Source organism: Nematolebias whitei, chromosome 14, assembly GCF_014905685.2.
Source record: "Nematolebias whitei isolate Nwh7 chromosome 14, NemWhi1, whole genome shotgun sequence".
NCBI classification, from domain to species: domain Eukaryota; kingdom Metazoa; phylum Chordata; class Actinopteri; order Cyprinodontiformes; family Rivulidae; genus Nematolebias; species Nematolebias whitei.
The window spans coordinates 10229371-10241604 of NC_056511.1; the positions used below are offsets into that span (position 1 = coordinate 10229371).

Sequence of the window (12234 nt, forward strand, 5' to 3'; positions counted from 1 at the left end):
AATGAGCAGAACACGAGCTACAATGAGCAGAACACGAGCTAAAATGAGCAGAACACATGGTAAATCAAAACTCATTCAATTCAGTCACAAATATCTTAAATTAGAGTAAAACATAGTAAAATGGTAAAATTTGCTAAACCGTTGCAAAAACCTGGATGTAGCAGCTAAAAACTAAAATGAGCCAGAATCAGATTTTGATGGAATTGAGGAAATCATAATGTATTCTCTATATATCTTTTAAATATTTTAAACCATATAAAAGAAAAAAGCTAAAACTCATTTCACCCATCACCTCAAAGTTTTAATACCTGAACATTTAAAATAGCGCAATTTGTTCCTAAGTTGTTATTGAATAAGAAAACAAAAACAATGATGTGAATTCTGAATGATCATTTACTAAATAAAATGTGATCAGTAAAATTTATTTGTGATGTAATTTCAAACCAGAAGCAAAACGACAAGATTTGGAAACGAGAGTTAAACGGTTGTGAGGTTCTTAACGGAGTTTAGAAGAAACGATGGAGACCACCTGCTCGGTTTATACATTTAGTTTGTGTCTAAATGTTTCCAGTCTGTTTTAAATGGGGCGGCTGTGGCTGAGTGGTTAGAGCAGTCGTCCTCCAATGCAAGAGCTGTGGGTTCGATTCCACCAGCAGTCACGTGGCGAAGTGTCCCTGGGCAAGACACTGAACCCCTCATGGCCTCCGATGTGTGTCCCTCTGGTGTATGAATGTGATAAAGCTCTGATTAGTCTTTGTAGAGATCTAGTAGAGAGCTGTATGAATGTGTAAATGAGGCACAGATTGTTGTAAAGAGCTTTGAGTGTCTTGACGAGTACAGTCCATTTAAATGGTTGTAAATGGTATTGGTCTCATTTTAGACAATCTGGAACGCATCGTGGAGATTGCCAAACTGAGGGCCATGCAAAAAAAGGCCCGATTTGCGAAGCTCAAGATCTGCGTCTACAAAGAGGAGATGCCCATCACGCCGTACGAGCGTCCTCTTTTTAACTCTCTGCGCTTCGAGCGCTCGGACAGCGAGGCCAAGCTCTTCGAGCACCACTGCGAGGTGGACGTTTCCTTCGGGCCGTGGGAGGCGGTGGCGGACGTCTACGACCTGCTGCACTGCATCGTCAGCGACCTGGCCGAGCGCGGCATCGCTGCCGAGCAGCAGTGCATCGGCGTCTGTGACAAGCACCTCATTAACCATTACTACTGCAAGAGGCCCATCTACGAGTTTAAAATCACGTGGTGGTGAGGCTTCGAAACTCTTCGGACCGCAGCACTGAACGGATGGTTCACTTTTAACAGAACTTTAAAAGTTGACACTGACTTTTGTATTAAACTTGCCAATATTTTGTGCTGATGTCTTCAAATGTGACCCTTTAAATAAGTAGTTTCAGTTTTCACGTAGTACAATTTTATGGTTTTATCAAAGGAACGCAACAAGAAAGAGAGTTGACGTATTTCCAGGAGAAGCTACCGACCCTGAACCTCTTGTTCCTGTTGGCGTGTGCGGCGCCACATACCTCATGACATCGCTGCTGAGTGGTCACAGGCTCTAACCTCCAGCCACAGCTATAGAAAATCCTAATGTACAGAGTTTAGTTGAACTCTGACGTTTTTCTACAAATCTATGAGCTTTCACGTGTTTTATTTTTGTAGCTAACGTCTCATTTCATCTGCGACCTCTAATATATCGGCACAAAAAGCCAAGTACTCGCAGTAAAGGTAGGCTCTCACTGGGCTTACTATGCGCTGTAAAGGTAGTAACTTGACTTTGTCTAGACTTATACCAGCTGGAATTCCAGTTGAATATTTTGAAAGAGGAATTCCCAAGTTAATATATGAAGGGATTTCCCGGCAGAGATAAATGGTTAATTTCTAAGGAAAAAAATTGTTAACGGACAAAGGAATATCGCTGAGGACGTACCTGTAGGAGACATTGATCCAAAGGAAGATTAGGAAGGTTTTATGTTATTTTAGTTATCGGGATTGTACTTGTGTTTTTATGGGCTCAGATTTTGAGCCTCTGCGATTCACACGACACCCTCACATTTTGGAGACCCGCTCCCAAATGCCATTCACCAACTGGCGGCCAAAAATGCGTATTAAAAACTACTTTTAATTCATTGGCGAGCACAAATAAGTTTTTCTTTCTTTAATTATACAAAACTAACAATTTAAAAGGAGTTGTGTTTTGAGGAGTGACGTACCTTCCTCAAATTTAATCTGACGGAAATCATTTCAAGCGTCAAGGGCCAAAAAAAGTGTGCTGCGTTTGGAGTTTTGCAGACACGGGCCGTCAAGCTCAGAAAAGAAATATTCATAAAATCTCCTCTTTAAGCCTGACTGACAGGTAGGAAGCCTGCTGTGCATCTGACCAGCTGGTAGGCTTCACTTTTAATTAATTCACACGTCTGCGCACGATTTAAGACGAGCAGCAGGACAAATACTTTTAGACTTTTATAAATGAAGTCAAAATAATCTTTGCCCAGTGCCCAGCTATGCAAATGCAGACTAACTGAAAGACGCCTCGAAGAAAACTGAAGATTGCCTGTTCCGTCGGTGGCCGTGCATCGAACTGACTCGTCATCTGAATTTGTGCACACTTATATTCCTCGAGGATCGTTTAAGTTGAAAAGCTCAAAAATGTGATTTCTTCAGGCTTGGGTGTGTAACTTTCCATCTGAGCAACCAGCAGCAGTTTAGCTGATTTCATTAGGACGCCAACAAGGGGCTGAAATCGCCTCAGATTGTGTTATCGTAAGAGGATCACATGACTCTATCAAATTTACCAGCCTGTTAAGCTAAGTACCCTGTAAAATCCCAAATGTTTTTTTTTTTTTACTTCATTCATCCATTTATTCATTCACTCATCAGCCTGACTGTAGCTTTGCCTGATCAGTTGGAAGTTTCACCATGGTGTTTCAATGTAATGGAGTATATTTTTTATTATTTGGGCTTTTAAAGCAGTAATATATGTCAAAATTCAGTTTGTTCAGACATCTATGCTTCAACACTATCTCTACATCATTAACTGTTTGAAGGTTAATGTAACTCAAAGTCATCATGGTTTTTGTAAAAATTCTGTCAGAAAGCATCAAATATTCCTCGCCTTTCTTTATGACTACATTCAGTTGCGATCAGATTCAGAAATTGTCCCATTACAGTTCATAATAGCTCCGTAGAGCTCATTTGCATCTGATATCCAACTTTAGCTTTAAAAAGATCTCCGACTACTTGCACATATTGGCCTTAATATGTTGTTGTTTATCTGCTCTACTACAAGTTGTTGTTTCTGACTAGTGAAAACTCCCAATTACTTAAAAAAATTGTATGTTTCTTACATTTTTCACTTGTGAACGTCATCATTATTTTACCAGCATAGTGCATTCTGGGGCTTCGGTTGTAGTGGAGACTAAAATACAAGTAGTCAGGGTTTAATACCGGTAATTATAACATGACAGTACACTTATAACAATAATAATAATCATAATAATATATTTTTAGTATTATTATTTTATATTAGTCCTTACATGAGTTAAAATGATAAAGCAGGATCACCTTGTGATGTTTAATTTATTAGCTCTGTAGCTAACGCTATTAGCTACAGAGCTAACATCATAGGGCCTATATTATCTCAGGATGGAATGCTATTAGCTCTGAGGCTATACTGTAATATATTAGCTCTGGAGCTAATTCAGTTAGCTTCAGGGCTAACATACATATTAACTCGGAATGTACTGCTATTAGCTTGAGGCTAATGATGTATTTATTAGCTCTGGAGCTAACAGTATTAGCCCCAGAACTAATAAATGCATAATTAGCCTTGAGCTAATCTTATTTCATCCAGAGCTAATATATGACGTTAGCCCTGACACTAATTTATTAGTTCAGGAGCTAACCCAATTAGCTTCAGGGCTAATGTCATATGTATTAGCTCTGACTGGAATGGTATTAGCTCTGATGCGTATTATCTCCAGAGCTAACTTCACATAATATATTAACTCTCGATGGAATGCTATTAGCTCTGGAACTAATGCTATTAGCTCTGGAGCTAATGGCATTAGTTCCAGAGCTAACGTAATAACTACATATAATGTGTAGTTATTACGTTAGCTCTGGTGCTAATATATGTCGTTAGCAATGGAGATAATAAATTTATGTCGTTAGCACTGGAGATAATATGTCGTATTATCTCCAGTGCTAACGACATATATTAGCTCCAGAGCTAACGACATATAAATTAGCTCTGGATGGAATGCTATTAGTTTTGAGGCTAACGCAAAAGCTGAATCATTTCTCCATTCTCTTTGTCAACAAGCTGCAGCTTATATTAAAAAGCTGAATTTCAGATAATGTCCAAAATTAACATTCAAGCTGAATGGAGCTCCCGCCAAAGCAACCACTCTATATCGTTTACCCAGAATGCATTGCAGCATAAACAAAATGGTGACGTCCGTGTGCCAAGTTTTTTCTTAAATTATTATTACAAACGCTAAACCGCATGCAGTATTTTTAGTATTATTATTATTTTTTTATATAGCTGAAGTAATTGTTTGTCAAATAAGTTCTATTGTTCCAACTAGTTGGAGATCCTTTTAACACTCCCCACCTCTCGATTTCCTCCCCCTAAATGACTCCACTTCTGTTGACTCTTATCCTCACAACTTTTAATCAGTTTATTTTCAAAAGAAGGGAGAAAAATGTTATTGTTTCAACCTGTTGTTTCTCATTCCATTATCTCTGACTCTGTTTGTATCAGGGGATTATTTAATTACTTAAATCTGTCGTGAGCCAAGACCGTCTGAAGTGTACTTGTCCATTTCTGAATGTAAACAAACGGCATAATTGTTGGCAACAAATCATGAATCGGCGGATTTTTCTCATTTATTACAAATTATGCATTTTTAGTGTTGTCATAACTGATACAAATAATTCCAAACAAAAATGTGACAAATTGCGTATTCTGCTCTGTTTAGTGTGCCTGTGTGTGTTGGAAGAAGTAATGGGGTTTGGGGGTGTTTATTTTGTCCTAGTCTGAACATCAATTTGTATCTTTATTGTCAAAGAGGTTTGCAGCTCAGTGATGACTGTGTTGTGGCAGAATTTTAGCTGTTGGAGTAGATGTTTAGCTGTTTGTTTTTGTCACTTTCAGGGAGAACCTTACACCTAACGGATCTATTTTTCCTTTTTATGTCTACATTTTGTCACTATTTGTCCTGCTGTACTTGACCACAAAGCACCTTGTGATTGTATCTTCAATATTTTATTTTTGGTAATTTTGTCAGATTAACATCTTTTGTTGTGGATTATAAAAAGTAACAGATTTGCATCATGTTTGTTTTCATTGATGTAGTCAAACTGTTTTTCGGTTTTGTTACCTTTTGCCACACGATGCAGGAGCAAAGCAACATTCTTCCTCTGAAATCCACTTCTCTTGATTACCTGCAACGTTGGCATCGTTTGTAATGGTTCATATGGTTGTTAATCTGTTTTAGCTTCTAGGAAGCTCCAAGTCTTTAGTTGTATTTAATTTGTTAGAAATAAAAGGATAAAAAAAATGAAAATTGTATTTATAGTGAAACGATTATTATTTTTTAAGAATGGAGATTAAAAATGTATTTTTCTTTTCTATGTTATTTGAAAGAGACGACTGTACAATAAGAAACAAAATTTCAATGCAAGAATTAGTGTTTTGTTCACAAAATGTTTTGGACCAAAATATAAATAACGGAAATGAAAGAAACACTCCTACACAGTATATATACTGTATAGTGGGCATTTGAGCCACTAGACAAAACGACTAAGATCATGGAGTACATTAGGAGGAAAGCCCCCGATGATGAATTGATGGGTGAATGTCTCAGGCAGCAGCAGAAACCCAACATGGAAGAGGAGCCGTCATGGAAAGATAAGCCCCTGCACAGCGTGCACCACTGACAGATTGAGGAAGTGGCTGATACAGTATCATAGTGGCTAGAGAGGATTGGACTGAAGAACCGTGCAGGGGCAATAATCTTGGCAGCACACGAACAGGCCCTCAACACTAGAGCAACAGAAGCTGGGGTCTACCTTACCAGACAAGACCCAAGATGCAGGGCTGTGCAAAGATGCCTCCGAAACAGTCCAAAACATAATAGAAGGATAAGATCCAGGTATCAAACCATACATGGAACACCACAACCAAGTGGCTGGAGTAATCGACAGGAACATCTGTGCCGAGTATGGACTGGAGGTCCCACAGTCAAAGTGGGAGACTCCATCATGGGAGGTGGAGAATATATTGAAGATACTGTGGGACTTCCAGATCCAGACTGACAAACAGTTATGGCTAAATGGTGTCTAACCAACCGGATGTTGTGGTCGAGAAATCCAGTGGTATATGTAGCAATCCCAAGTGACTAACATCAGGAAGAAGGAGGACCAAGCTGGAGAAATGACAAGTGTTGGAAGAGGAAATGGAGTTATCTCTGGAAACTCACTCACATCAACAATTTATGAGCCTAACATGCATGTTTTTGGTCTGTGGGTGAAAACCGGAGTACCCGGAGAAAACCCATGCATGCACGAAGAGAACATACAAACTCCACCCAGAAAGGCCCCCCGAATGGGATTTGAACCGGGGCAACCTGCTCGCTGAGAGGCGGCAGCTCTACCAACGGCACCACCGTGCTGTCCGCTATTGGTAACTCTACAGTGAATTGTCCCTAGGTGTGAGTGAGAGCATGAATGGTTGTCTTGTTGGTCTCTATGTGTCCCTGTGATGGACTGGAGACCTGTCCAGGGTGTCCCCCGCCTCTCGCACAGTGACTGCTGGATATGGACACCAGGTGACCCCCGCGACCCAGAAAGGAAGAAGCGGGATAATATAATGGATGGATGGTTTGAGCTTAAAGTACAAAAGAACAAATTGTCAAATACCCTTAAAACAACACTTTCCACCCACAAGTCTGGTTTATGAATGAGACCAAGAGTTTTTATGTTTTTGAGTTAAACAAGCCCTTAAATGATTCTGAGGGGAAAACTACAAGATCATAAATAAGAGGAAGACAAAACTGGAGGCCTAGAAACTCCTCATATCTGAGATTAGTGTCAAAAGCAGGTACTTGTGCAACAAACACAAATCTCTGATTGATTATTGGCCTTCAAGTTGCATTGTGGGTAACAGTAATTGGAAAACAACACAAGTTAAAAGGAAAAGGTCAAAGGTCATTATTGACCTAAAAAAAACAACAACAATCTGTCTTAATTATTTTAGCTCCAGGTTCAGTACTTTAAAGATCTTCTGTGGAAAGTTGCAATACTGGATGTTTAAAAAAAAAAAAAGTTTTAGCAACAAATTTTGAAACAAAGATGCTTCTCCTGCTCAAATCGCCGCATTATCATGGTGGAGTTTGTGCACCTGAAAGATCCTAGGAGCTGTGCTGTCACCTGGTAGGGTCTTCCAAGGCAGATTGGGCCTGGATGACAGGCCAGACACTAGGTCTAAAAAAAGGTGGTTTTGAGTGAACTCTTGTGCAGAATGCATCCCTTAAACTTCAATATCTGACCTGACAAACGACAAAATCTGACCAATCAGGGCTCAGCCTCGCATGAGCTGTTTTTTAAAGAAATGTGTCGGTATGCAGAAGCAAACAGCCCTCTGTTATATATTATATGGTGACTTTTGTGCATTTTAACAATGTGAAGTCTGGAATTTTTAATAAACTTTATCTGAATAGTTATACATTTACACAATCACTTTTTGTTCTAGAGCAGACTTTGTTCCTTACATGAGGCGGGGGCCATCTCAGTCAACGTTGGATCAGAAGGTTTCAGGTCAGTAAACCACTCGCTACAAAACTAATTACAACCTGGCAACCCACAGCCGGACTCAAGAGCCATCTCCTCTTTGCACATGCAGGCAGTCCATTTGAATGTTGAATGAATCGGCTCGCTACTTAGCTATTGTTGTCATGCCAACACAATAATAGCCGTGTTGGACCATACCCTGCACGTGCTGCTTGTCAAATGTGTTTAAAAAGTGTTTGCAGCCCGACTGTTGAAGCATATGTGTTGCATGATATTTATTTGATTGGTTCAAGCAGCTGGAAGTTCAACAAATCTCATAATAATAAATAAATAAAAAAAACACATTAAGAAGCTGTTTGAGCTGTGTGAACTTACTCCAACCAACACAGTCATGACAAGAAACACTAGGAAAACTGCAAACTGTGTTTCAACATCTGTAACAAATGCACACTGACGAAATCTACAGATACTAAATACAGCTTCAAATCTAAAACAAAATCTATATACATGTATATAAATTATGCATAATCTATATTTTTTGGACTATAAGGCGCACTTAAAATCCTTTAATTGTCTCTAAAATCAACGGAGTGCCTTATGTATTAATTCTGGTTGTGCTTACTGACCTCGAACAGATTTTATGTGGTACGCGGTGCTCAAAAATCTGTCAAAATGTTTGTTTTGCTTAATGCAGAGGTGTTTCCAACGTCCTCTTGAGCTTTACTCATTCGCCGACTCACTTGCCTTTTCATCAAATTTAAACGCCTGGAAAGAGTTTGTGCTGTGATGGAGAAGCCTTTCAGTCTGAAGGTGAAATGTTCCTCGTGTTTCAGAGCAGGTCCTGCCTCCGGTTTGCCATCTGGAGAGCCACTGTTGGTACAATCGGGTTGCCAATGAATTCATTATTTGTCAAATCTGGTACAAATAGGAGACAAATTTAGCCTAAAAGGTTAGCAAAATAAAATAAAAATAAACCCTAGAGCTTTGATGAACTAGAAAGAAAAATATCAAATGTGCTGCTGTAACAGAAAATCAGAAATAAATACTGAACCAACAGGATAAGAAGCATAAATTAACACAAAGACCTGATTAAAAACAAACAAACAAAGGAAACCAGGGAGTGAGAGTATACCAAGGGAGAAAAATTATGGACAATCTAGGTGACTCGTTCAGCAAGCTAGAACCAGGTGCCAGGGGCAAAACAAACGGCAAAAAGAAAGTTCCTTCCACCTGAATATTTCACAAAATGATCTTGTTTTTGATTCATTTGCACCTCTCGACCACACTCAGAGTTCTTAGTAAACAAAACAAACGGAACATTTAATAAAATATTAAAACACAGTTTTAGTTGAAAAATAGATTTTGGGAGAGGTTTCAGTTTGAGCTCGAGTATTTTTCAGGCTGTGAAATCTGTAACAACAATGAAGCTCCATCTTCCTGTTCTACCTGTAATCTGTAATCGGGTCTTGGAGGCAACAGGTCCAGGAGAGAAAACCAGACTTCCCACTCCACAGTAACTCTCTCCAGCTCCTCCTGTGGGACCTCAAGGTGTCCTCAGGCCAGAGAACGTACAGAATCCCTCCAGCAAGTTCAAGGTCTTCCTGGAGAACCTCCATCCAGGAGATATCTAAATCAGATGCCCAAATCACCTCAACTGAATCTTGATGCAAAGAAGCAGCAGCTTTACTCTGAGCTCCGCCCGGATGATGGAGATCCTCACTCCGTCTCTAAGGCTGAGCCCATCCACCCTATGAAGGAAGCTCATTTCAGATATTTGTATGCACAATCTGTTTTTTTTCAGTCATGATCTAAACGTATGGTCTCAGACTTAAGAGGAGCGGACTCTCATCCCAGCCGCTTCACACCCGGCTGTGAATCACCCCAGTGCGTGTTGAAGGTCATGGCCTGAAGAAGCCAACAGAACCACATCGTCTGCATAAAGCAGAAACCAGACCCCGAGGTTCTTGAACTAGACGCCCTCTTCTCCACGACCGCACCTTAACATCCTGTCCATTCAAGCAGGATTGTAGACAAAGAGCCGCCATGACGGCATCAAAGAACAAGCTCAACTTTGTGCCAACAATGCGGACACAGCTACAGGGTCCAGATAGCTCTTCAAAGCTCCAGACCCCCAAAACACACGTAGACTGGGGACTCAAATGGCGCTTTGCCACTGTCTCCACTCTCACTGATTCCCCACCACACAAGACCAGTTAAGGGCCTGCCCACCCCCCACTCAGCTTGGTATATGGGACCACCTTATTTGCGGTTCCAAGTGAACTGCTCTGAGGTGACTATTTTCACGTAAGCAGACGTTGAATGGCCAGCAGAGCTACGCCACTGAATGACCTGCTCAGCAGCACTGCAAACTACATCTGAACCTCCACTTCCTCTCTGATCGTGTTGACGGACAGCACCACAAGAGACGAGCACGTTTACAGATGTCACAGATGATCGTGCAGCATGGCCACACCCGGACTTTTTGGCAGTGCTAAGAAATAAGCTGTACGCACATAAGCTAAAGAAAGTGAAGTCTGATTATATTAAGGACCACAATGGGTGGAGTGGCTTGAACACAATGACCAATTATGACCACGTCCACAGAGCAAGGAAGCAAGTCACTGTGCCAATCAGCTGCACCTAAGAAGCAAAGCAGCTAAACTTCCACAACCCTCTTAACAACGATCTAGTCCACTGTTCCACAACCAGGCAGAAAACCATTCTGTTCCTCTGAATATGAGGTTCAACAACCTTCCAACACTCTGGAGTAATGAAAAAAGCTGTTTTTACCAATTTATTCATGTCCGTTAAGATTAGTCCTTAATCAGTTACCGTTAAACAATGTGTGCTTAATTTAAAATAAAAACTCTGATCAATTGTGACATTGAGAAGAACAGATTAAAACAAAAACGCTGTGATTATTAATTGCGACCATAATGCTGAAGATCATTTTTGTTTTTTGGGTTGTTAGTCATTTTGATGTTATCTTTTGGTATGACTGCAAGTATTTTAGCTTTTTCATTCCAACCACGAAAAGGCGAAGACTGAGCAATAATATTGTGTTTGTTTGTCAGCTACAATTCTCTTTGGAATCTGCTTCAGCGTACCTGCATTATTTCTGTCCTCTGTTGCTACTTTTAGCTTTTAGTTGCCGTTTTGCTATCTTTAGGTTTTAGTTAACTTTTTGGTATGTTTTAGCTTTTAGCTGGCCTTTATTTTGTTACTTGCCTTTTGATACTTTTAGCTTTAGCTAGACATTTGCCATTTCCTTTGCTTCTTTTAACTTTTTGTTAGCTTTAAAATCTCAGTTTGCTACTTTCAGCGAGTGTTTTGCTACTTTAGCTATTGAGCTAAACTTTTGCCACTAAACATTTGCTGCTTACAGTATTTGCTTGCCTTTTGTTATTTTCTGTAACAAGCACTTTAATACTTTGACTATCTTTAGCAATTTGTTAGCTTTTGATAAGTTTAGCTTTAGCTAGATTTTGCTATGTTTAACCTTCAACTAGTATTTGCTACTGCTAGCATCTAGCTAGCTTTTTGTCATTGTTTGCTACCCCTTTTTTACTTTTATCTTTAAGCTAGCTTCTAGCCACCTGTTTGATTAGCTAATTGCTACTTTTAACTTGATTTACTGCTTTTAGTTAACTTTATTTACCTATAACATTAGCTTGTCTTTGATACTTCTTGCATCCAGCTAGCATTTTGATCATTTTAGCTAGTGTTTTGCTGCTTTTGCTAGAATATTGGTATTGTTTTTTTTAGCTACTGCATTTCTAGCATCCAGTGCAGGGCTATTCAATAAAACTGCTCAGGGGGCTGCACTTTATGAAAGCCAGCAGCTCAGGGACTGGATATCCAGCTATTAAAGTCATTATGTACATTTTTTTTTAAAGTAAATAAACTAAGTATTACAATGATCTGTTACCTTTTAAATGTGTTTATTTTGTTGCATTGAATTATAAATGCAATAAACAAAACCCAGACACCCCATGACCTCAATGGTGGGCCGGACTGTGGGCTGGAAGTGGCCCATGGGCCATCAGTTGAACATCCCCTGATCCAGTGGTTATATTTGTTTACCTGCGCAGAGCATGGCCAACTTAATGCGGGTCGACTGAAGCCTGGTTTTCAGGGGGATCATCCAAGTGTTTGTTTACTTTGAGTGCGTACCTGCATTTCAGTATATCTGGAAAACTAGTGGAGTAAACTCATCTAAACGGCACCTTCTGATAAAGTTCAGGCTAACCTTTTTATATCTTTGAGTACCTTTAAGGATAAATATTAAAACTCCTCAGATGATTTTGTGCAGACGGTCTGAGCATCATCCACTCTTTTCAGCAAACATTTCTCCGCCTCTTCCTCACTCCTCCTCTCCCTCTCCTCCCTGCTCACCTAATGTCTCTCTGCCAGTGGAGGGGTGGAGGCTGCTGCTGTC

The 12234-nt window shown here is 39.9% G+C and overlaps 1 protein-coding gene across 2 annotated transcripts in view; it reads left to right on the top strand.

Annotated features, from left to right (window-relative positions):
- kctd7 (potassium channel tetramerization domain containing 7) overlaps nt 1–1257 on the top strand; it is a 10482-nt gene extending 9225 nt beyond the window's left edge. For both annotated transcript variants that reach the window (XM_037687845.1, XM_037687846.1), the window contains exon 4: nt 881–1257. In XM_037687845.1, the coding sequence (XP_037543773.1) occupies nt 881–1257 (377 nt within the window). The remainder of the gene's footprint in view (nt 1–880) is intronic.
- Nucleotides 1258–12234: the final 10977 nt, after the last annotated feature.